Raw genomic sequence first — 25,422 nt, 5'->3', positions numbered from 1 at the left:
AGAAAATCTGTAAAAAAAAATATATATATATATATATTTTTTTCTTTTACTCGCCCTCATACAATCAAAAATAAATGTGAGGTTCTTTTTTGGAAGACAAACAGGTGTTTAGAAAAATACAGACAGCGTTGAGTAAACTATGGGAGAGGGGGAATGGGAATTTTTCGATGGAGTGTGTAGTGCAAATTATTCATTCTCAGGGTTGTGCACAAAATGTTAAATTTTAATTAAATTAAATTTTAACAATTTATTCAGTTTGGAACTTTAATCAGTACAACTATAACACTTGAAATGAAACTAGTGAAAATCGAAATAAAACGAAAAGTGTAAATCAGAGCTGCTCGTGTAAACATCATATTTCTTATTACGCGTTTTACAGCGTTGCTCGTTTTAACAAATCACACGCGATTCTGGTGAGCATATGAAAGCAACAGCCAATCAGAAGCCTCCAGATGAGTCATCGCTGGAACACCGAGCTTTGTTCAGTTCGCGCGCTCGCCGACTGAATTCTGACTGAAACCCGCGAATTCTCAACGCACACAAGAAAGTAGAGGAGGACGTACGGTGTAAGTAATCAATTTATCGTAATGTTTGTGGACAGTTTAATTGATTATAACCGTTGTTTTCAGTGCGTAGGGGCTACTGTAAACTCTGAATAGGCTGAAGTCAGCGATCTTTAATGTGAATGTTCTTTGTTCGATTTCTCCATACTTGCTGTTTGAATAACTGACGTGTTATTATTAACTTGGATTGTTTTCATCAAATTGTGATCACTTCAAATATAAATTCAGTCGTATTCGAATATTTCGAGAAACCATATCATGGTAAAGTTAGTTAACTACTTGTCTAAACCGATTTTTGACGTTAGTTCTTTAAGTTAACTTTACACTAACATTACACTGCTTTAGCCGTTACGTCACTCTCTGCCTATGGGTAAGATATTTATTAATTCTTCTTTACTTAATGATTGTTTGGCACACCAACCATTGAAAAAGTTTTTTTTTATTTTTTTTATCTTGGAAACGACGATCATTCATTAGGTTATTAGGTTTCTCAACGATAAGAAAACGAAATAACGATTTTTTTTTTTTTTTTTTTAGAAGACAATTCGAACACTGTTTAACGTTAACACTGCTAAATAAATAAAAAAATCCTATTATTTAATATCTTACGTACTTATCAAGACTGAGGTCCATGCTGGAGTGAGTCATACATCCTAAGCTCTCAAAAGGCAGACTGCATCATTTATTTTACAGGATTCATAGGATAGCAGTATTATAATATTGTCTGGCTATATTTGCTTTTGTTTATAAATACTAAAACCCATAATAGAGGTTTAGAACCTGATCCCAGGTTCAGATGTCACGGATAAATAAGACCTTCAAATTGAAAATGCATTTGTTACCACAGCTTAACCTACGTGTGTTTACAAATGCATCACTAAGCAAACTGCACTGTTTACGTTTTGCATCGAACGCGTCGTTGTTTAGGAAACCTTTATTCTGCTCAGTGCCTACAGACCGGTTTATTGGGTTTATTCAAGGATGTGTTACATCATAAGGGTTACTGGGCAAATAAAGACTTTTTGTAAAGGTCTATGGAAACCATTTTAACTGGTTTCTGTTAGGATTCTAGTTAACTAAAACAAAAGGTATTAAGAACACATTTTTGTTACTTGAAATATTAACTGAAATTATATATATATAGATATATTAATTTCAGCAACTTAATTTTAATTTAGTTTAACTTGGGAAAAATATATACACACACACGCATACACATACACAAAAATTACAACACAACAAAATTGCTAAACCTTTACATTTAAGATAAAAAAATGTAAATATGGATAATGAATCCAATGATTGTCTTTACTTCCTTGATCACAATAGAAATGCACCTGCTTCTCTATTTTTAAACTGTATTCAGAATGGTGCAGGGTAGGGGTTGTGTGACGTTTCAGAGCAAACAAATGAGGAGTGACTTGCTCATCTGTGTTCACCACCTGTAATCATGCAGACTGGCGCTCCACCTCGAACAGTTTTCAATTCTGTCCCCCTGTGAGCGGCAGAGCATCAACACACCCTCTGAAGACCAGGCTACAGGCAAGTACACTGGTTTCTCTCTCTCTCTGTCTTCCTTCGGCTTGCTCCTTTTTTATCAGGGGTCAAGTACACTAGTTTTTAGACTTGTGTAAATAATATACATCAGTTGCTATCTGTAGTATTCCATTTCTGTACTGTTCCTATATCTGATTACTAAGTGATTTAGGATTTTTGTTTTGTTTTGTTTTTTAAATAGCTTCTAAAGTGATGGCAGAGCAACAGATTTGTCTAAAAATGTTTTGTTTCTCAAATTCTCAAGCATCTCCAGATAGGGTACATTTTTAATTGTAACTGATAGAAGCGCCTCGCTCTTTATATTTTAAAAATCACATTCTTGCAATCTTCTTTAGCAACATATTTTTCAACCATTAACCACACTGGCACATGTTTTTTAGCTGAATTATTTTTCATCTGTGAAACAAGAGAAGCAAGAGGCCATTTATAAGTGAAATGAAAAGAAAATGTGAAAAACAAGTTCGCTGACCTCACTTACATCCTTTCGTTTCATATTGTTCTGTGGTCATTGGTAACCACACTGCTCTATTATTTTCCATGTCTTCTTCCCTTTCCCCTTTTCATGCTCTGATACTTTTTCCTGATACCACACCTGCAGTAAAATGGGTGGAAATTTGCATTTTGCTCCTCTGTGATGGGGTGTGGGAGAGAACTGGCCCTGCGTGTGGGGAAGGGATTTTTCTTTTTCAGTCCTGATCAAGTTCCTCTGATTATAGTGGAGAGATTAGGTCATGGCAGTGATGCATTGTAAAACCTCTCTGTCTGACTCAGGTTTACAAACCACAATCTGGACATTTGCTTGCAAAAGATACTACTGACTCGGAAAGATTTGAAGGTATGCAAAAAAATGGGAGCTTTTAGAAGATTCACAGACAAAGGCTTTTTACTCTCAAATACCCAGTTCAAGTTTCAAGTTTATTTATCAGGTGTACAATGCCAGTGACAACTTGCACATTTAAATGCTTGGGTTGAGGCTCAGGCGTTCTACATTAGTGCAACACAATATAAGTGCAGTATCATGCAAATTAGAGAGAAAAGAGAAAAAAAGTCTTGTGGTATGTGCAGTCTGTTTTTAAAGTGCAAATGATCTTTGCAAAGAAAAATAGTCATCATGAGGTGTATGTGTTGTATACACATTGTATTCAATGCGTTTCAGAAAAGCAATGCATAGAGGAGAAACAATAATGTACAGTACGTGGAAACTTTTTTTTTTACCTTAAACCACATAAACACATTGCATTACACCAAATACACAAAGTAATGTTCTTTTGAGCAACGTCATATGACCTCTTTAAAAAACGAGTTGTTGGGGACTGGGGTCAGCAATGATTTTGCGAGCCTTCCTCGACATTGTGTGTAATAGATGTCCTGTAAGGTGGGTAGTTTGGTGCCTATAATGATTCAGCTGCTCTCATGACTCTCTGGAGAGCCTTGTGATCGCTGATGGAGCAGCTTCCATAGTAATTTAAGTTCCAGTGTAATTTAAATGCTAATAACACTGCAATCTATATTGTCATGTGAAGTGGGGACAGTTATTTTATGTTTGGAGCCCAACTTGAATGTAAAAACAGCTAAATTCAGATGGGTTGCCAGCAACAAGTAGACTCTGTAAATATCCTGACATTAACTCTTGTTTGACAGGATTTATGCCATGATTACTCACAATATTAATCCATCAGCAGAGATTTTTAAAAGTGTCTTACTTTATCTAACATGTCCAGGTGAAGTGGAACCTTCAAAACTAATTACATTTAATTTTGCTGAACTATGATAATAAGTAGAGCCGCACAATTAATTTAATTTCTAAGCGCAATTACAATTATAAATGCCACAAAATTACGTAATCGTTCAAATCGTCAATTAACTTATGTTCTTCTGCGTGCTTATGATGCATTTTTCTTTCTTTCTACATGTTATCTTTAGGGTTTTTCTCATTATTTGAATTTTTGTTTTAGTATAACATTATAATAACATTCATATTTTTAAATTTTTTTATCATTTATAGTAGAAACCAATCCGATATGTATAGTTGACATTTGAGGCTTAATACTACAGAAATGCACAAAAGGTTTTTCCGTTTTCAGCTTGTTTATTTTCATATAAAAATACAGCATGCAGTTGCATCAAACAATGGTATAAACATCATTCAATGTAAATAATCCTTATTAATAATTGCAATTACAATTTCAAGGGAATAATCGACAATTATGATTTTTGGTATAATCGTGCAGCCCTAATAATAAGTATTATTATCATCATTATTGAATAATATGCATGTATTTATTTAAACACGCCACTGTAAATAAATACATGTGGTTTAGATGTATATGATGAGCATTCTGATTTTTAAATGTGTTTTGCCAGGTCATTTCATGATGGCACATTCAACTATAAGTGTCCAGCCAGGCTTGGTGGTGACCACTAATAATGCGAGGCTAAACCAGTGGAACAGCGGAGTGTGTGACTGCTGTGAAGACATGGGCATCTGTAAGTGTGGGGTGGAGAGAGAAAGAGGAAAAGCAGGAAATATAGACTACAGTCTATGTTTGTATGTTTTCTTCTGGCAGGTTGCTGTGGTTTCTGGTGTCCATACTGCCTCATGTGCAGGACCAGTGAGGAATTTGGAGAGTGCCTCTGTCTCCCCCTGCTGGAGATGTGCTTTGGTGGCATCTTGCCTCCTGTCACACTCGCTGTGCGGAGCAGTATGAGAGAGAGATTCCACATCAAGGTAAATACAGCAGCACTATACAATTTTAAATAACTATTTTCTATTGTCATGTATTTTAAAATGTAATTTATTTCTGTGATGGAAAGCTGAATTTTCAGCAGCCATTATTCCAGTCTTCAGTGTTACATGATCCTTCAGAAATTATTCTAATATGCTGATTTGCTGCTTTAGAACCATTTCTTATTATTATCAGCGATGAAAACAGTTGAGCGGCTTCATTATTTTTGTGGAAATGCCAAAACGTACATTTTCAGAATTCTTTGATAAACAGAAAATATTTGTATCAGTGTAATTTAATAACAAATATTTGTCAATATTATTATTTGTCAATATTTGAAAGTCCCTTTTGATCAATTGAATGCTTCATTTCTGAATACAAGTATTAATTCCTTTAAACATCTTAATTTTATTTAATTTTGTTTTGTTTCAATTGACCAAAGATGGCAAAAAAAAGAGAGAAAGAGAGCAAATTTGAGCACAAATACTAAATAAATATATTTATAATCAAAATTAAATTACCACAATAATGTGTTTATGATTTGGAAAATCATTCTTTATATATATATATATAAAAACAAAGTCAAATGACTTTTCAAGTAATGTTTACCACAGAAATATTACTTTCCTCAAAAACCCCAACTACAAACAGAATTCATCAAGTTTACAGATGTTGCATGGCTTAAAAAATGATGTCCCCAGTTTGAACAGGACCATACTTTCCCCACCCTCCCATTATAGACTACTTGGTTTCATGTTTTGAAGTTTCTAGATTTGATGTTCTTTTCTCTGTCATGAAGGGTTCGATACAGGATGACTGCTGTGTGGTGACCTTCTGCACCGTGTGCGTGTGGTGTCAGATGGCGAGAGAGCTGAAGGCTCGACGACACTCCCTAGTGGTCATCAACCCTGCCGTCAACCCAGTTCACCAGCACCCGCAGGCTTTCAACCAGCCTCTGCAACCCATCAATCCTGCCTACCAGTGACCTCAGAGAACATAATCACACCTGCGGTCCTTTAACCTCAAGCTGCTCAAAGAGCTAAATCTGTTGTTGAAATTACATAGTGAAATTTATTCTTTCATTTTCATATTTATATCTAGCCTACCTGTTTTACAATGCCAATATTTTTACAGAACAAAACAATATTGCATTTTTCTAATTTTTTCAGCACTTTTCTCTATAGTTAAATTGCCAAATATAGTTAAAAAAAAAAATAGAAAGCAAAGATTGGGTGTACACCTGTTTGAGTAAATAAATAATATATTTCCTCATAAAACTGTTTATTTCTCATGTGTGCATCAACAATGTCAATCTCAAAAATGCTGTGTGTGTTTGTACTGGAATATATGGTTTATGAGGACACAAATGTGTATTATGACATGGGTACTACTATATTGTAAATATGGTTTATGAGGACACTTCCTTTGTCCCTATGAAACAAAAGGCTTAAAAAAAACCATACAAAAATGGTGTTTTATGAAATTCTAAAATTGCCAGTAGTTTTCTGTAAGGGGTTGTAGGGTTTGTGTAGGTCGCTAGAAAAAAACAGTTTGTACAGTATAAAAACCATTACGCCTATGGAGAGTCCCTGTAAACCACAAATACAAGTGTGTGTGTGTGTGTGTAATTGGGCTCTTGTCTCTTGTCCAAACTGTGTCAACACAGAACTTATGTGGAGAGTTTAATGAGATACTGAAATTAGTCAAAGGGGAATCTGGAAGGAAGGACTAATATGCAAAAAACAACATACATGTAGCTAACAGGAAATTGCGGTAACAATAAATCCTTGTGGCCGCTTATAATGTTAAATAATAACTCTCCCACATATTTCTTGGAAAACTGCAAACAGATGATTCCTCCACTATTTACTAATTATGTTATCATCTATATATAGAGAGAGAGAGAGACCTGATAGCTTTAATTTACAGCTATTAGGCAAAACAGGTTTGGAGCGATGATGTAAATGATTAAAGAACATTACCTTCTGGATGAACTTTACTTTTAAAGAAATATTTTATATCCTCAACCAGGGAGCAGACATGCAGGGCTGCTGCTGGCCAGATGGGTGCCCTAAGCAGAATTGTATTGTTGTGCCACCTCCCCAATTATTATGGAAGTACAACAAAAAACACCTACTAAAGGGGTCAAAATAGAGCTTAAATAAAATATAAAAGTAAATTACTCAGTTGCAATTAAATTGTATTATTTACAAATTACATTTGTAGCTAGACAGTTGCCTATGGCTATGATTTTACTAATACAGTTGATTTAAAGTCTTAAGAATTTTACTTCAATAAAACCAAGGATTATATTTTGTAAGGATGCCCACATGTTTTTGTTGAAGAAATTATTGAGGACAGCATTTCTATTGCAAAAAGGTGGTCAAAAATGAAAGATTAAGTGGATATTTTAATTCAATATTTGGTCCATATTAAACAAGGCTTTGATCATCCTGTTACAATTATCAGCCATTTGTAATAATAGCCTATGAAATGTACATAATTTGTTTATTTTGTATTTTAACAGTGTTATTCAGTGAAACCATACAAATATTATTAATCTACCAATCATTATTGCCTCGTATTTTTTATATATATAATGCATTTTATAGCATTTTAAAAGGTTGTTGTTCGCTTAGGTCTATTTTTATCACCACAGAATTATTAACTGAATACTTCGTAAATTATTATTCGAAGTATCAATGCCATGTGGTTAATTTGTAGTTAGCTACCACTGCTACAAGAACCGTGTTTATTTTTATTTTTTTTCGTAATAAAATCATGGTTTATTTTCGGAAGGAATTGAAACTTGAGGATATTAAGGCAGATGCAGAATTAAAACACGTTATTAACTTAATGGTATAAAAATCCCAAAAAGTTTCACAGGATTTTATACGTAAAATAGTTTAAAGTGATGTACGGGCGCTTAAATGTTTATTTAAGTATACATATATGTTAATATATATAACGTAATACGAAACGTTGGTGCCCCACGCAAACTGCGTACTCTGCGTGTAGGAATCGGCGGTACTGTAATGCCAAGTGATCACTTCGGTCAGCTATTGAGATTAATCTGATTTACGCCGAATTTAAATTAAAATATGTAGTAGGATATTTTTAATGGATATTTAACTTGGAAGTTTTAGTTTTTAGTTTCAGCGAGGAGACGCTACGCAAATCCCTAAAGATGGCGGCCGCAACAAAATGTCACGTGACTGAACCCATCGAATACTTTGACGTCCTAATATTCAGGAACATTCATCGTTCATTTGAAAAAATAACTTTCGTCCCTGGGTGGGCTCGAACCACCAACCTTTCGGTTAACAGCCGAACGCGCTAACCGATTGCGCCACAGAGACATATGCGGCTATGCTTCTTGAGTACAGTAATAGGACAGTAAGTATGATGATTGGTTATTACTTGAATTTCCATGATTTTACTAAAAAGATCATGATTAAAATGTATAATTATTACAATAAAAAAAACATGGTAATTTTATACATTTATTTCGTTGTCGACATATTCTGTTATCTTTTCCCTGCTCTGAATTTTAGATTGATCTCAGTATTTTCGTCATAAAATACTATAGTGAGATAGTAAGATCATGTGTATTAACGGGTGACGCCTGCTGGTCTAAATTTTGTAAATGCAACAAAAACTTAGATTGAAATACAATTACATATAAAGTGTCTGTATAATATATGTTTTAAAATAATTATTATTGCAGTGCTTGTTTTTTTTTTTTTTTTTTTTTCATGGAGAGCTTAAACAGGCCAGTAAGAGACTACAACTCACCCTTTTAATCACACAAATGTCTCGTTAAAAATGTGTACAAATTGATAAAATTGATCCGAGATCAGAGCTCAATGGTTATCAATGGCAGCCGAGTTCAATGAACTTGCATGAGAGATCGCCCCCCAGCGGCCAACTATTGAACTTTACAAACAGTTATGACGTGACGAAACCTCGTTTACTGAAATCACGTTCCTTTTGCATGTCCCCACTGTTCACTAAATTATATGTATTATATGTATATGTATGTATATAAATTTAATGACTTTTCAATTTGCCTAAAGGTGTGATATTCGTTTTGTGAAGCATTGCTCTTGTATGTTGAGTTGCTGGATTGAATGTTTTTGAGTCATTTTTTTTTTCTTAAACCTTCCTTTTGCATAAGTTTCAGATGGATATTGATGTTAATTGCTCTTTGCACTTGGAAACTGTACACCACATCTTCTGGCACTTGTAGTCATGTTAAAAATATATGAATATTTTTATTACAGAAATGTAAATACCGAAGTTTTTGTTGTTATTAATCTATTTATTTTGCTGGTTAAATTTCACATTCATAAGTGTCAATTTTTTTTTAACAAAAGTTGTATAGTCCTGTTGTATAGTCTTTTATAAAGAGTTGGAGAATTACTTGTGTACTGTCCAACACAGTACAAATAGAAAGGCATTTTAAACGGTCCGTTTGTGTTCTATATTTAAAATTATTTGAGTATTGTAAAGGTCATGCTTTTCTATGATTGGATTTTTTGTTTTTGTCTTTTATTTGTTATTATTGTTTTATATTATATATTACTTATTTATTCTTTGTTACCCTGGATTTATATTATCTGTTATGTATTTTTTGTATATCTCGTTTAAAGCATAATAATAATACAAATAAATAAAATAATAATAATAATAATAATCCTTTTGCATACCAAAAAAAAACTTCCTTTTGATTCGCGCTACGAACCACTGTTTCGAAACATACAATTCGCGAAGGTTTCGAAGCTTCATCACGAAGCAGTAAGCGGTCACCTTCTGGAGTAACTGCGTGTTGGTTTTGGACCAGGAGCCGCTTGCATAAACTGTTTAGAATACACAGTTAAGACAACTCATTTGTTTTTTGACTGGTCATAACTGTTTGAAGTCAGTTAACGTAGCAAACATGTAACGCTCGATTGGTCCTTTTTTAATCTGAAAATTTGGTTCTCTCTTGGCTAACTGCTTGTTGGTCAAACTTGTTGTTACTGGCCCCTGGATCTAACATTAAATTAATGCTTTGTCAATAGAAACGTGAGGAAAAATATTAGAATGTAGCATGACACATTGGCACGTAGCCCGGCTAGCTCAGTCGGTAGAGCATGAGACTCTTAATCTCAGGGTCGTGGGTTCGAGCCCCACGTTGGGCGACTGTATCTTTTTTTTTCGAAAAAGACCTTTATGAAAGATTGACTCTGAAAATATATTCAGGATAGTCAAAATGAAACACACTTGGAACATTATTTAATATAACTTTTTTTAGCCTGCAAAACGTATTTAATGTATTTCTTCATGTATGCCAGAATTTTTAAAGCACGTTTACAAAAGCTATAGCATGTAACTCTGGAAAAGTAGTGAAAATAAAGAAGCAATAATTTAAAAAAGTTCTTTAGAACATTTCTGTTCATGGTTACAGTAGGTGTGGTTTCACTGCAGAGGTGCTTCTAAAGAGAATAAACATGATGATACGAAAAACGTGTTTGTGTGTAAGAGAAAGAGAACATTAGTAGGCTATTTGCATACCTATTTGTGATCCTAATGTTATGGTAATGCTATTGTAAAAATGTAGCCTATTTGTGGTACTTTCATGGTAATTTTGTAATCTTTTCAATGTTTAATTTCCCTCTTTTCAGTTTTTTCAGAAACTCAATAGTTTTTAGCTCGTAACCCTCACTGCAGGGCCCTTGGAATTGCCATAACCTTCCCCCATTATGGCGTCCGTCTCTGACTGTTGTTTGTTGACCCACTGAACAATGCATGTTAAATGGCAAGAGAGCTGAAGTAGAGCTTATATGTGAAAAATGCCAGAAACTACAAGAAACCAAAACCTGGCAGCCTAAAGTTTCTTCATTTTCAATTGTTTATTGTTAAAATGAGCTCTACTGCATTTCATTTAATTCTGTTATTTTAAACTTTTCTCAGCCATTTAAGACTTTGAATGTCTATCACTGTTGACTGAAGAAATTTGTGTTCTTTCCAATAGCTCCAACTTCCTGTCAATTTCACATTGTGCAATTCCACACTTCCACATCTCAACACATTTTGTTACTTTAGTACATGTTTCCTGAAATGTTTGAAGCACATTGACTCATGGTGACCTGCTGTTCTACATGTGTCTGTTGGAAAATCTACACATGCGCTCACCAAACCTCTAGAGCTCATCAAAAGCAGCAAATGCAACGAGTCTGTACATGCAACTAAGCAAACAACAATCGGAGTGTGAAGATGCTGAGACATCTGTGTCAATCAATATTGTTCTGAGAAATCAGCCAGTCTCAGTGATGAACATTACAATAACATATACAATATTATTACCTTACGATTTTTACATTGTAAACACTTTAAAATAATCACTATCGCAATACAGTGGCATTCAATTATATACAGTCTAATGATTGAGGAACTAGTTATTAGGAGCTAGTTATTCTATAATTAATATACTTTTTAAATGAAGATATACATCAAAAAGATGAATACTGCCACTCCTGTTGAGTTACATCAGAGTTTCGATCTTATCTGTTCATCGCTGACATCATTTACGGTAAACCATCTAATATGTAGTCGATGCTTATCAGCTAAGAATAAGATCAGGTGGTGAGTTGAAAGTACAAAAGGAGGGTGATCTTCCAGTAATTTTAAGTTCCTGAGATTAACCTTTCTTAAGATTTTTTACCTTACCAAAGATAATAATACTTGTTTAAAATGTAATTCCCTGTTTGCTAACTAAACCTTTACAGCTGCATTCTGGAGATCAGTAACTAACCATGATCTTCCAGCAGCGTGCAAATAAAATATTTGAAATAGTTGAAACTGCAAACAAATATCCACTTTTCAGACCTTTATGTATTTTAAATGACACAAACACTAGCTTCTACATTTTTTGGATCCCCTTTACTGGGACCCCTTTTCTAAAATATAAAGGGAGCTAGGCCTATATATTTTCATATATAATTTTTTTAAAGCTGTTTATGCTGTGTGAAAAAAAATATTAAGTCTGAACACATCCTTCAATGTAGCCTGACCTGAGTCTCGGGTTGCAAAAGGGGAATAAAGATGGCCAGTCCATAACAGAAAGATAGCACATTGTTTCTTAAATAAAACAATTAGCTTCTATAAAGTCATATACCAAAACAAATGATTCATTATTAAAATATTATGTGGAAAATATTATGTTGTATTAAACTGACCGTGAATTTAGATTTTTTTTTTGTGCAGCTTAAACCTGAAAACAAACCTTTTAAAATAACCATTTTATCTATATTGAAAAAGCAACCTGTATGATAAATATGTTTATTATAAAAAAGTTTATTTCATTTAATTAAGATATCACAAAACTAGTATATTAATAACCCTTCAATCATGGTAATTTCAAATTTTTCCAAAGCTTATGATTCACAATTTAACAAGTGACAGTCAATACAAAACAATGCAATACAAAATATTATATATAAAAACACTGTCCAAAAGCACTTATGCAATGAACACATACAATAATGAAAAGAAAACACAGGACCTTTTGAACAAATGCGTGACAGTAATTCCAATAACTCTGCAAAGTACATGATAAAATATCTGTACAAGAGAACGAACACAAAGACACAGCAGGCAAGAAAACTGGTTTAGTGGCATTCCAGAAGAAATCATAACAACGTTCATAAGGTCACTTGGTTTTAGATCTCCATCTGTTACTTCCGAGATGTTCATAATAGATTAAGTATCAGTATACAGTTTTAATATCACAGTATCAATGAAAATAACAATATGCATATTCTGAATGGTCAATGACTGCTGCCTTGCAGAGCAATGGCCAAAAAGTATTTATACAAAAACAGCTGTCTCATCTGACTCCAGTGGCTCTTGGCTTACAGGCGCTTCATTCTCAAAGCTTCTCCATGGCACGCCGGTATCCATAACAGCTGGTTTGCATGGCACATCTATGCCCATTTCCTGTGAAGGGGGTTTATTGCATACCTCAAACAGGACCTCAAATTTATTCTCTGACTCTCCTGGTTCCTGCCAGATCAGCAGTTCATATCTCCCAAAGCGGCAGAGCACCTTGTCATCAAGCTCAGCTCTTTCTAGGTATCTCAGTTCAGACCCACCGACCATGAGTTTGACCTTCTGGCTGATGTTCTGGATCATGAAGCTCAAGAGCTGGCTGCCAGCTTTCCTAAACGCCTGTATGGTTAGCTGTTTTCTGGAGACAGAGGTGTCATTTAGGACAAAGACGCAGGTCTGCCCATCACGGCCAAGCCTTACTGGATCTTCAGCGTTCATTTTGTATGGCTGATTTAGGGGCAGGGTGTGAAAGAGCGGACAAATGGCTTGGTTAGGGTGGAAGAGATGGATATGAAGACAAGTGAGCAGCTCTTCAGTCTCCAGTTTGCTGTTGTCATTCATTGTGGGAAACAAATGGACGCAACTTCTGTGGGGCTGAATTGCTTTGCTGACAGTTAAACCTAAGGAAAAACGACAAGAAACAACTAGTTAGGCTATGTGTTAGTACATTGTTGCAGAAAAACGTATTATTTTTAATTAAATTGAGATAGATGTGTGAAAATCACAGATCTGGCGAAAACTTTACACTTGAGTATATATACAAGGACTAAATAGGCTATGTGCAGTAAAGTTAAACAAAACGAGTCTGTAACTCACCTTCGAAAGCTGTTTGCAACGATCATCAGCTAACGGACTGCTGTTCTGAAGCGGATATCGCTATGCTATGAGCTCAACCAAACAAATGGGAATTGCATCAGAAACACCCACCCCCTTCCAGCTTGGGACATGTGACTCAAAAACTCCAGAGTTGCGCAACTGACTTCCATGCTTTCGCTATCTGTTTCATGCTTGTTTTGATACAGTCTATAGTGTCTTGCTATATTTCTACAGTATTATCTGTCCTATATTTGACCCGGGGAAACCAGACACGCTTTTATTATCGTTTTGTTCAAAAATAATAAACCTATGTTGCGTAGCTGATTGTTAAAAGTTAAAGCATTCGCCAGTCTTTATCTTGTGACATGACATCGTTTAATGACCAGATAAAGGAGATGTTAAACATGACAGCGAACACGTTTATGGTCATTATTTACGATGTCTCACCAGTCACTCCCCAGAAACGTCCTGACAAAATTGTAAAACCACAGGGAAGGGAAGTTGATGAGAAATGTTGGCGGCTTTCAGGCAACTGAAAGTGTCAATTGCATGTCAGTTTCGTCATCAAAGCAAAATAACAATATTTCAACATAATCTATAAACGCCTAACACGTAGGCTAAAACACGTAAGTAATAAGCATGCTCTTATTTCATTTATGTTTGACTCAGCTTTCAGTGTGGTCTGGAACAGCTTGCTTTATCTAAAACATCCTTATGAAACAAAGTTAAGTGAACACGGATATCAGATCTAGACTGTAAACAATTGCGCACTCTTTATCTTTTTGCTGAAGTCAAGTGAGGATCTCAATCTAATCTAGAATAGTGCATTACCGCAACCTACTGGTAGCATGAACTAGAGACACTGATTAAAACCTTACAAAATCATTATATCTGTCTAATTAAATTATATTTACCGCTGTAACAATAGTGATTTATTTAACTGCCCAAGTGACATGCAGACTTTGTTTCTGTGATAAACACTAACCAGTTACAGAAGCAGAAAGACCTGTCTGAGTAGCATGTGAGATAAGATGTTTAGAGGAGAGAACTCATTTCTGGCAGAATACAATTTATTTTGGTGGCAAAATAATTCTGAGATTTTCTTGATATGCTTTTTGATTCCTGCAATGAATGATTACATTTAAGAGTCCATTGGTTTGCTGATAAAATATTTCCTTCAATCCAATTCTTGCCAGAATACAAAAATTAAAAATTAAATGAATTCTTCACTGTTAGTTGTTGAACAAAAATGTGTACCTAACCTGATTCTACTTTCCCATAATTCTGTCCGTTTTAATGCGTTTACTTTTTATGACTGATTTAGCCTGTGCTGCTGCTATTCAATATTTTAATATTTCATCCCTGTTTATTCCCTTGCGATGACGGACTGATTCCTCATTAACCTCTATTCTCATACGAGTGCACAAAAACGTTTCTGACTTGCCACGTTCCGCGTGATCCACATTCTTAAACTTGATTGGTTTATTCAGCCTTGTGGGCGGGACTTATGAAGTATATTACTGAATGACGCACCCTCTTCCTCATTGTGGTGTTGAGGCAGACGGTGAGTATTGTGTTTTAGTACTTTGACCTTTATCACCTTAGTATTAAAAATAAGGTTTATAATTCGACATTAAAGCATTTATGATATAAGCAGCTTTTATATGGGAGGCAAAAACTGTGTAAATCGCCTGAATGTAAAAGTCATACATCGTGTTTATCTCGGCGTGCAACGGCCGTTCGGCTAACGTACCAAGCTAACGCTGTTAGCTTATTCAAACTTGGCACCAGAAACTGATTTTCTCATCAAGGTGCTGGGCACGTGAATTGACGATTAGTTGCTATATTCTTCTTCTCATGATTTACGAGTATAAATGCTTAAGATAATATGCCGTGAATAAATTTAATCTTTGTCGAGGTTTCATAGTCCGCCAATATTAAGTAATCACACGAGGCCGTGGCGTATGTAAACGTGTGAGGAGAATTCTTGCTTGGTTGATACGAAACCTCATTTAAGTTCTGTTTAACATGGCATAATTTTATTTAGTCGTGCTTGCGTGTATGTAGGGTGTAGTAACATTTTAAAGTATTTGCATAAACTGGTTTGACTTGATTGGCTTCTCAGGAAGTGAACTGTGAAAGGTTTCGATTTCAGTTTAGCAGCAGGCGTGGCTTCTGTTCTCGTTGTAGTACATTAGTTTGCAAAAATTCATAATCCTATACATTAACCGTAGTAATTTTTCTTGCATTACTGGCTACTCATTAGAAGCATATCTTGTCACAGTGCGTTTCAGGCTCTGCGTAACACATTAGCAAAGATGGTGAAGATCTTCATTGGGAACCTGCCTCCACAGGCAGAAGCAGAAGAAATAAAGTCCCTGTTCGCTCAATATGGAACAGTCACTGAGTGCGCCATTATCAAGAACTTTGCCTTTGTCCACATGGATGATCGTAAAAGTGCTACAAAGGCAATAAAAAACCTTCATTTGTACAAGTTGCATGGAACACCCATCAATGTTGAAGCAAGTCGGAGCAAAAACCAGGGCCCGGTGAAGCTTCATGTTGCCAATGTGGAGAAAGGAGCAGATGAAGAGCTCAGAGCACTGTTTGAAGAGTACGGCTCTGTTTCCGAATGTGCCGTCATTAAGAACTTTGCCTTCGTACACATGACCAATTCCGATGAGGCCATGGATGCCATCAAGGGGTTGGACAACTCTGATTTTCAAGGTATAAAAAAAAAATCTAGTCGTTCTTTCATGTCCTTTTGCATGTTTATCACATTTGCTAATTGAAAATTCTTTTGCATTTGCAGGCAAACGAATTCATGTGCAGATTTCAAAGAGTCGACCAAGAGGCGAGGAGGAAGACTATGGCCCCCCAGACGGTGGATTTTGGCCACCCCGTTTCCCTGGAGACCGACCCGAGCCTCCTGGTTATCCTAGGGGTCGCTTCGGGTATCCCCCTGGTCCCCCTCCACCACCACCACCCATGCCCCCCAGACGCCCCCCATACCCAGAGCGTGCTGCACCAGCATACGAGCGAGAACGCGGTGTGGTTGATTATTACGAGAAGTACCGTGCTCGCCCTTACGGCGTCTCCTCCTATGAGGACCGGCGTATGGGTGCCATCCCCCCTCCCCCACCGCCCCCGTCATCAAGCATTATGAGAGAGAGATTGTCTGGCAATGGCCTCGACCCCTATGAGCGACGCCCCCTTCCACCACCGCCATCCTCGTACTATGCACGAGACCGCAGTCCCATCAGACGTGTTCCTCCTCCCCCTCAGCCACCCGCTGGGAATGGTTACTCATTCGAGCGATCTCGTCTCTCACCTCTTTCCATGTCTCGGACCCCGATGTACAGCATGCCTCGGGCCAGAGACCCCTATGCTGACAGGGCGGCGCCACCTCCACCACCTCCGCGCTACTCGTATTAAAGTGCACCACTGCGCTTTTGTAATCCAAGGTGAGAATAGGTCCCCGTAACCCAAAAATGAAATCTGAAATGACCTTTTAATATACAACCAAGATTTAATGTACTTGCCCTATTCTGCGTGTCGTGTAATTGATGCGCATGTAGCAGTAATGTAAACTTTGTATCAAAGTGCCTGGATCATACATTTTTAATGGCCTTATGGTCTTTTTAAAAGCACTGCTCAGACGCTTAACTTCGTATCGAAGTGTTTCGATGTTAAATTCTAGTAACCTTTTGGTGCATTAAGATCTCACTTCGTATTAATCAAATAGACTTTATGCAAATCTTTATTTTAACTTAGCTTGTCGATTCAGTAATCCCAGATGGCACTGCAGCCGTTTGACTCATGTGGTTTGCTCTCTTTCCAGGTGTAAATTATTCAACAAGATCGTCGTCGTTGTCTCCAGGTGCACGTGCCGCGATGCGTCTTTGTCTGCCAGAGCGCGTTTCGTTCGCCTGCGCACCATAGTGGAAGAGTTCTGTTGCGGACTGCACATTCTATAAAACTACCGCTTTTACACGCATAAAAACGTCCTCATGCTAAATTGTCAACTCTGCTTTATTTTTTGCCTTGTTTTTATTGTTTAACATTGGATAGGTGAGAGAAGCACTAAGCCAGAATACATAAATTAGGTTAACTTGGTGGTTTGGTTAAGACTATTAAAGGAACGTCTTATAAAAATTCTTCTTTCATAGAACTCTTCATTGTATCACACTGTACCTTTTTACCTTTAAAAATCTGGAAGGAGGTTATCGTTTGTTATTAAACTACTGTAGCAAGCGCCATGACAATTTTGATTTAGAACCAAAAATTTATGTGTAAAGCTTTTTTTTTTTTTTTCTCTCTCTCTCTTTTTCCCCCCCTCTCTCTAATCTGTTTGTTAAAGTGCGGCATGCAAGAAAGCATAGTCTCCGCAGCAATAAAACCTTTCCGTCTACTGGCTTTATTGAAAATGTGTTGTAAAGTGTGCATTTTAATTGCAGATTATCGAAGTTAAAGGACTTTGTATCATTTTCTTTCATAGGAACACTTGCAAGTTTTAATAAAAAAAAAAAAAGACTGGAACTTGGTTCGTCGTTTTGCTTTTATTGCCAACCTTTTAAACTCAAGTTGCCTAAAATAGGCTTAAAAGTTACTATATAGCTTGGAGATTGACACCCAAATTAAAACCCATAACATCTTGCTTCCTAGTTTAGAAGTATTACGGAAAATGAAACCGCTTCTGCGGCGAAATGAAAACGATTACCATCCATTCGTCTTCAAATCTATTCTTGCCCTAAACCATTATCGTCTCAGTATTCCTGGTCCGTGTCCAAATAATCCTATCATTCAGATTCACAAAGTGGGTAGACTTGCCAATATTTCCAATCAGTGGTCCTTTTTAAGTGTAATTGTGACAGGTAAGTCGCTTGATTTAGTTTCTTCAGCATGCCTTTTATATACTTAATTGTTTCATGGTAGGTTCAGTACAGAGACTGAATATGTGTCTCAGGAACCAAATGTTTTGCAAGTGATGAACTCATTCCTGAGGGTAAGTTTTATATTTTAGGTAAACTTGTGCTTGTCCCCCCTCATAGTTTTGTCTTGAATTTACAATAAAATGTGTTGTCTGTTCACTCATTTACCCATGGGACACCAAATGAATGCCTCTTCTGGCAGTGATCTCCGCATAGAAACATTTATTTTTCCTTTATAAGGTGACTGCAATTTCAATAAACCAATAAAGCTTTTTTTTTCCTACCCAAACTGTCTTGGCTGTTATTTTTAAGAATAAGGCAGTTGTGTATTAAGGTATGTGTTTATGTATATTTTGTGTATGTAAAAATAAATCCAACATGCCCTTATATTCACTCATGGTTAGCAGAGGGTTAAACTACCAAATGTATTAAAACATTTGACAAAGTATTTAAAATTATTTACTTCCTGGCCTTAACTTAAAAACTTATTTTTATTTTTTGAAATTTCAGAAATGCAAGATTTTTCCAGTTTCCGACATTTTCCATTGTGTGTACAAACAAACAATTAACTTGAACTGAAAAAAAAAACAAAACAAAAAGGAAGATATTAAAGTTAAAATATTTTGATTTTTAAAACCGATTTTAATTACATTTCAAAGGCTGTTTGAAAATAAGCAGAATTAGGGTTTGAGTTACTCCGTATTGTTTGATAAAGTATACTAATATATATTTTTTTTAAATGAAAGCTAATTTAACATGTTTGTTTACTTGTATTATTCATTACAGTTTTAGTGACATCTGTGCTTCAGATTTGCCCTTTTATCTAAATTGAAATGCAGTAATATTTGTAAACACTGAATTTGTAAAAGCTGTGTATGAATTCAGACACTGCTCTGCTCTGAACGCGTGTTGGGGTTTTGTTGACTCGTGGACAGGAAGTGCTGTCGGTGACAGCGCGCGACTCCATTTTAGGCTTCATTCATCTGAATGCCAGTGAGATTACGTGCTCACTACGGTAAGGCAGTGCTGTACCTACATAATCAACTATGAATTACTTTACTTGAGTGCTAATGTTCAGATTTCACATGCAGGTAATGCAGTCTGTCGTTGTACTGCAATGTGACTGCATGTTTCTTAGTAAGGCGACGTCTTCGGGTAACTTTATGTACGTTAGTCATGCCACTTAATTTAGCGTTGCAAAACCGAAAACATTGTCCTACAGCTCTTATAACATCACCGACGCTCATTGGTCGTACTTAATCGCGTATCGGGCATCAAAAACATACACTTTAATAATGAAAAATTAAACTTAAGGAGGGTAATACGTTGGGGGCCATGGTCACGCAGAAACGTGGCCTAGCAAAGCGAGTTATTTCAGCTTCGCCATAAAAAGTAGAACTGAGTCTGGTTTACAACTTTACCACTTTCATCAGATCAGTGAGTGTCACACACAGCATATCTAATGCCGAGTTGTGAGTCAATCATTCTGGCTTGAAGCTACACAATCGAAACCAAAACAACTCTTGATGGGATTAAGGTGACTTTGGTTTTGTAGGCCAACAAAGCTCTAATGTAGGAACTTATCTGTTGCTATAACGTGAAACTATGCTCCTTCTGTCCAGGAAAAAAAAGGCAATAAAGATGGTTAAGATCTTTGTTGGCAACCTATCCTCAAGCACGACCGCGGAAGATCTGCGCTCTCTTTTTTCTGACTATGGCAAAGTTAAAGATTGTGACGTCCTGAAAAACTATGGGTTTGTGCACATGGAGGGTAAGCAGGAGGCCGAAGAGGCTGTTCGCAAACTCCACCTTCACGAGCTGAAAGGCCAAGCCATAAATGTGGAGATGAGCAAAAATAAGCCCAGGGGCTCCACCAAACTGCATGTGAGCGACATCTGCAGTGGTTGCACCAATCAGGAGCTCCGGGCCAAGTTTGAGGAGTATGGCCCTGTGGTTGAGTGTGACATAGTGAAGGACTATGCTTTCGTTCACATGGAGCGAATGGAGGATGCCATGGAGGCCATCAGTGGGCTGGATAACACCACCTTCCAAGGTGAACCAACCTTAACCTCAAAACGACGAAATCCATGGTTACCCAGGGTTGAATTTTACTCCTTAATTTTTTTTATTTTTTTTTGTAGCATGGGAAGAATGTACTACTTTTTCAGTTCTTTTTAATTGCTGAAGAGAATCCATTTTCTAGGTAATTGGCAGTAGACATCAGATACACTACTAACAAAGGCATAGTTCATCCAAAAATGAAAAATGTTATTTGTTTACCCTCATGTCATTCCAAAGCTCACAACACTTTTATCTTTAAAACACAACTTTCTGTTCCTAAATTGAAAGTCCATGTAACAAAAGTTTGATGATTCAGAAAGTTGATAAAAAAAACATACATCAAGCTCATTTAACATGTTAACAGACTTTCAGTGGAACTTTAGAGGTTTCATTAAAGGGGGGGTGAAATGCTCGTTTTCACTCAATATCCTGTTAATCTTGAGTACCTATTCGGTTGTTAAGCGATTACGTAAGAAGCGCTGTTTCCGGGTCCAAGCCTCAACTCACTTCACTTGAGAATACGACCTCAGCAGCCGTTTATGAGCACTGTTTATTCATATTAATCATTTAAGCTAAACGCTTTCAAACTTACGGTATACACTACAGTCTCCCTGCTCACAGCGTCCCAAACACAAATAATTTTTATATATTTTTTTATATTTATATTTTCTTTGTCTGGCTATCTGGGACTTCGGTATGGAGTTAAAGGTTAAGATTATAACTTTTTCGCTAATATTCTATCACATTGTGAGTTTATATTAGAACCCTTTGTTGTTTTCTCATGGTAACTGATAGAGCTTTTGGACACGGAAGCGCTGCTACATGACGTCAGACTTAACAAGCGAATAGAGTAGTACTGCATCCTTCATAACTCCAAAAAGTCTTTATTTTTATTATATTCATAAGAGAAAGATAGACTGTACCGATTTTTCCCAGAAAAACACGACCGGCTGGAGGCGTGACGTGTGGGAGGAGCTAAAGAATCACGAGCGCGTGTAGGCTTTTGCGTTGAGAGCATGTGGAAGCTGTGACATTACCGTGAGGGGAAAACATCATCCAAAACAAACCATGGCTTACAGTCAGATTCAGCCGTATATTTATGATCCAGAATCAGATCCCGAGGCTGAAACTGAACGAGAGCAGCAGCGGCAACGACTCGCTCCGAGCGGGGCTCGAACCCGGGTCTCCGGCATGGGAGGGGACGCACTAACAAGGAGGCAGAGATATTTTAAGCAGTTTTACTCACCGCCTGCGGTTCCAACACACGATTGTGACCCTTTTTCATTGGGATTGCATCATCCTTAAGAAATAAACGATACGCAAATCCGTCATCAAACTGGGCCTTGTTTGTAAAACAAGCATCTTCGAAATGCAGGGAACAAACAAAAACACTTGCACAACTCCATTGATGCTCTGTAAAAATAAACTCCATCCACTGGTCCCTTAATGCTGGTTTTTTTTGGTAATCTGTGCAGGGTTGTCTCGCCCTGGCAACCAAAAACACACTTCTTTTGTGACTTTTCGCGACGCTCTCGCTCTGATCAGTCAATCGCTCTGATCAGTGAAATGTCTGTGCTCTGCCTCGCTATACGTGAGCGCGCACTCTTCCGGCAGACGTGCCCTTAGGTATGGAAGGCCAAGAGGGTCAAATTCACGTGAATTTTAACGCGTCAACAACACGTTAAATACGTGTATTTCACGCGTAAACAACACGTATTTAACGCGTTAAATACGTGTTGTTTACGTGTTAAAAATCAGCGCGTACTTAACGTGTATTTAACGTGTATTTCACGTGTTAAATACACGTGAAGTACGCGTTAAAAATCAGTTTGAACGGGTCAATGTCATTGGCTGCTGAGGACTTGGGTCAAACCACTTCTGTGAGCTTAGAGGGGTGTACCATTCACAGACAGGCAACCACCATTTAAAATGAAATAGATCAGCTTATTCATCATTCAATATCATTAGGGCTCAAGCCTGGAGGGCGAGAGCCCTATTGTTTTCCTTAGGATTATTTGTTATTATTATTATTATTTTTCTTCAAGGTTTCGGGGGCTTTTGGGGCCCTTAACATGCTTAAAAAGTCTTGAAAATTGGCACACACATTGGAACCTGCGGCCATTAGGGCCGGGCAGAGACTGATACACGGGCGTGGCACAGGGGCTCTACAGCGCCCCCTGGAATACTGAGGGCCATATATCATACATACTTGCACGTAGACGCACGAAACTCGGTACACATGTAGATCTCATCAAACCAAACAACTTTCGTACTGCATGTCATAGGCTCCGCCCAACAGGAAGTTGGATATTTAGCGTTTAGTATTCATATTTTTCGTCAAAGTTGTGGGGGCTTTTGGGGTCCTTAACATACTCAAAAACTCTTGAAAATTTGCGCACACTTTGGAATCTGTGGCCTTTAGGAGCCTGCAGAGGCTGGGACCCGGGCGTGGCACATGGGCTCTACGGCGCCCCCTGGATCACAGTCAGAAATGTTGATGCATAGCTCACACATACTTGCACATATTAATATCAAACTCAGTACACATATAGATCTCATCGTGCTGAACAACTTTCGTATTGCATGTCTTAGGCTCCGCCCAACAGGAAGTCAGCTATTTAGAGTTATGTAAAAAGCGCATGCTCTGGAATTTGAAATACTTGTCATAGGGTTTTTTGCCGATTGACACCAAACTCGGTCAACATGATCTCAACACATTGGGGATGAAAAATTGCCAGGGGATTTTTGATATCTCAAACGGTTTGCTCGTAGTGAGGTGTTGAATTTATGGCGAGAATTGAGAAACAGGAAGTGTCTAATACCATCCACATACATTTCCTAATTGTTATAAAACTTCATCAGATTATTCATTGTATGATGTCGATCGCATATATGTGACTATTAGGAGTCAAAGTTATAGCGCCACCAACTGGCAGCAGGAAGTGTGTCATTTTCAAAATGCTTTGAATTCAGCATCTTATTTTTACTCGATTTGCTTCAAACTTCATCAGAATAATGTTAAAACACAGTCGATATAAATCTGCTGGGGGGATATTGATATCTAAAAATATTGTTGCCGTGGCAACATGTCAAACTGGAATACTTCTCAGGTGATTTTGAGGCATATAACATGCTTAGAATTTCATCAAACTCAGAACACATATCAGTATTAGTGACAGCTAGACACTGGCAAAAGTTCATAAGAGGGCGTGGAAGAGGCACTCTATAGCGCCACCTTTTGTCAAAAGTGGGGGGGTTAGTTTTAGCTACAGACACCAAACTCAGTACAAAAATTGTTCTTATCAAGACGGACAACTTTCTAATTCACAGTCATTAGCTACGACCAACAGGAAGTCGGCTATTTTGATTTGAATGTGGATTGTTTTTTACATTTAGCTGTGAATTAATGCATACTGCTCAGAGGAGAGTAACACTATAAACACCAAACTTTGTCTACATGTTGAAAAAACATTGAGGAACTTAAATTGTGAATGGGTTTTGGATAGCTTGGATGGTTTTGTCGTGGTGATTTTTTTAAATGACAGTAAAAATGGAATTATTAATTTTCCTGCATTTTTAAATTCCAAACACTTCAAAACATTTTTTCATACAGAAAAGAAAGTTATTCTGAGTAAATATGCATAGTTTCATGACTTTACAACACTGTATGGATAACAGAAAATTAAAAAACTATCAGACATCTCATCTCACTCTGTCCCTCTGTTTGAGTGTGTGTGCTTAGACTTCCATTGTCTGAGAGAAATAGCGCCCCTACAGGTGCAGTTACCGGAATTAAAAAGGGAGGAGACTGTCTTTTGGTTTCGATTTTAAATCGGTTAAAATACAAATAAATACTTGGATTTAATTCACACTGACAAGCTAAACCAACATATATGATTATTATAAGGTCAGGGCTCATTAATAATTGATGTGTGGTCAGTGATACGTGAGAAACAAGAGAGATGAATCACTGCTCTGAGCAGGAGCGTGTGGAATGATGAGCTCAGAAAAAAACGAGTTTATTCTTGTTTTATAGCTATTTAAAATAAAGTATTGCAGCGATATCACACAATTCACCAATTAGAACACACCAAGAGCTAAATTAAGATGTTTTTGAACTGTTTGTGTGATAATGAAATATTTGCGGCTGCCTATCTGAAATCACTGCCTCCGATCAGCGCGCACAGTGTCACAAGTTCAAAACAAACGAATTTATTCTTGTTTAAGAGCTTTTTAAAATAAATTATTGCCATAAATGCACACTATACACCCATTATAACACAACACGAGCTAAATGCAGGTGTTTGTGACCCGTTTAACTGTGCAAGACTATTTGAAAGCGCGACTGGCAGAATATCATATCTCTCGAGCTGCATGATTCTGCCTTTCGTCGTAAGAACGAACACATCACGGACAAGATTATTTCAAAACACATAATAGCTTGGCTAATATAAACGAAAACAGCCAAGTGAACATAAACTGTTGAGAAATAAATCTGAAGTGGATCTACTGGATTTTAATATTAAGTGACCGCATATACCAGCTGCTTCTGTCTTCAATTTTAATCTATATAAAAAATTAAACTCATTAATCTTGGCTGCTTTTTTAATGTGTGTAGGTATTTATTTATTATTTTGCTCTAACAAGACTTAATCTATATTTAATTAAATCAATTACATTTTATTTTACATTTGATTTGTCCATTTCTGCATCTAAACGCCTAAAAACCTAAAACATGCTTTATTATATTATTGTTAGCAATTTCTTTATCGTCCAATTTATCTGGTGTACACACTTTTATTTTCATAATAAACTTTTTTGTTAGATTATACACAGTTGCAGTGGTCTATAATAAATATTACCCGGGTTTTATTCAAGCTGTTTAGAATGATTGCC

The 25,422-nt window shown here is 36.8% G+C and overlaps 4 protein-coding genes and 2 non-coding genes across 15 annotated transcripts in view; 4 read left to right on the top strand and 2 right to left on the bottom strand.

Annotated features, from left to right (window-relative positions):
- The first annotated feature begins 457 nt into the window (after positions 1-457).
- On the top strand, positions 458-6,095 carry ponzr6 (plac8 onzin related protein 6). 2 transcript variants are annotated; one of them, XM_026216519.1, is made up of 6 exons: positions 458-566; positions 2,020-2,105; positions 2,892-2,955; positions 4,485-4,607; positions 4,688-4,848; positions 5,646-6,095. In XM_026216519.1, exons 4-6 carry the CDS (start codon positions 4,493-4,495, stop codon positions 5,829-5,831), a joined length of 462 nt encoding a protein of 153 aa, XP_026072304.1. In that variant the 5' UTR covers positions 458-566; positions 2,020-2,105; positions 2,892-2,955; positions 4,485-4,492; the 3' UTR covers positions 5,832-6,095. The 2 variants fall into 2 exon arrangements, with proteins under 2 accessions (XP_026072304.1, XP_026072303.1); XM_026216518.1 differs by lacking the exon at positions 2,892-2,955 and having other exon boundaries at positions 5,646-6,094.
- Positions 6,096-8,131: 2,036 nt separating this feature from the next.
- On the bottom strand, positions 8,132-8,205 carry trnan-guu (transfer RNA asparagine (anticodon GUU)). The gene has a single exon. It is a non-coding gene; the product is annotated as a tRNA-Asn (tRNA).
- A 1,751-nt stretch (positions 8,206-9,956) lies between these two features.
- On the top strand, positions 9,957-10,029 carry trnak-cuu (transfer RNA lysine (anticodon CUU)). The gene has a single exon. It is a non-coding gene; the product is annotated as a tRNA-Lys (tRNA).
- A 2,126-nt stretch (positions 10,030-12,155) lies between these two features.
- LOC113052157 (TRAF-interacting protein with FHA domain-containing protein A-like) lies at positions 12,156-13,666 on the bottom strand. Its single transcript, XM_026216517.1, has 2 exons — positions 13,535-13,666; positions 12,156-13,338 (listed from the first exon to the last, which is right to left on the bottom strand). The coding sequence occupies exon 2, from the start codon at positions 13,277-13,279 to the stop codon at positions 12,698-12,700; it is 582 nt and encodes a 193-aa protein (XP_026072302.1). The 5' UTR covers positions 13,280-13,338; positions 13,535-13,666; the 3' UTR covers positions 12,156-12,697.
- A 1,359-nt stretch (positions 13,667-15,025) lies between these two features.
- Positions 15,026-18,065, top strand: LOC113052155 (RNA-binding protein 4.1-like). The gene is made up of 4 exons (XM_026216515.1): positions 15,026-15,098; positions 15,819-16,261; positions 16,347-16,998; positions 17,376-18,065. Exons 2-3 carry the CDS (start codon positions 15,853-15,855, stop codon positions 16,967-16,969), a joined length of 1,032 nt encoding a protein of 343 aa, XP_026072300.1. The 5' UTR covers positions 15,026-15,098; positions 15,819-15,852; the 3' UTR covers positions 16,970-16,998; positions 17,376-18,065.
- Positions 18,066-18,852: 787 nt separating this feature from the next.
- The window catches only part of LOC113052153 (RNA-binding protein 4.1-like), a 34,532-nt gene continuing 27,962 nt past the window's right edge, over positions 18,853-25,422 (top strand). For 3 of the 9 annotated variants that reach the window (XR_003276987.1, XM_026216510.1, XM_026216512.1), the window contains exon 1: positions 18,853-20,668. Coding sequence is in view for 7 of the 9 variants with exons in the window: in XM_026216510.1 (XP_026072295.1) it covers positions 20,071-20,643 (573 nt within the window). In the remaining 2 variants the exon portion in view is untranslated. The remainder of the gene's footprint in view (positions 20,669-25,422) is intronic. The other 6 variants (XM_026216508.1, XM_026216509.1, XM_026216514.1 and 3 more) reach the window with 6 other exon arrangements.

The sequence above is a fragment of the Carassius auratus genome, chromosome 32, assembly GCF_003368295.1.
Source record: "Carassius auratus strain Wakin chromosome 32, ASM336829v1, whole genome shotgun sequence".
NCBI classification, from domain to species: Eukaryota; Metazoa; Chordata; class Actinopteri; order Cypriniformes; family Cyprinidae; genus Carassius; species Carassius auratus.
This window is presented reverse-complemented; position numbering and strand designations above follow the sequence as displayed.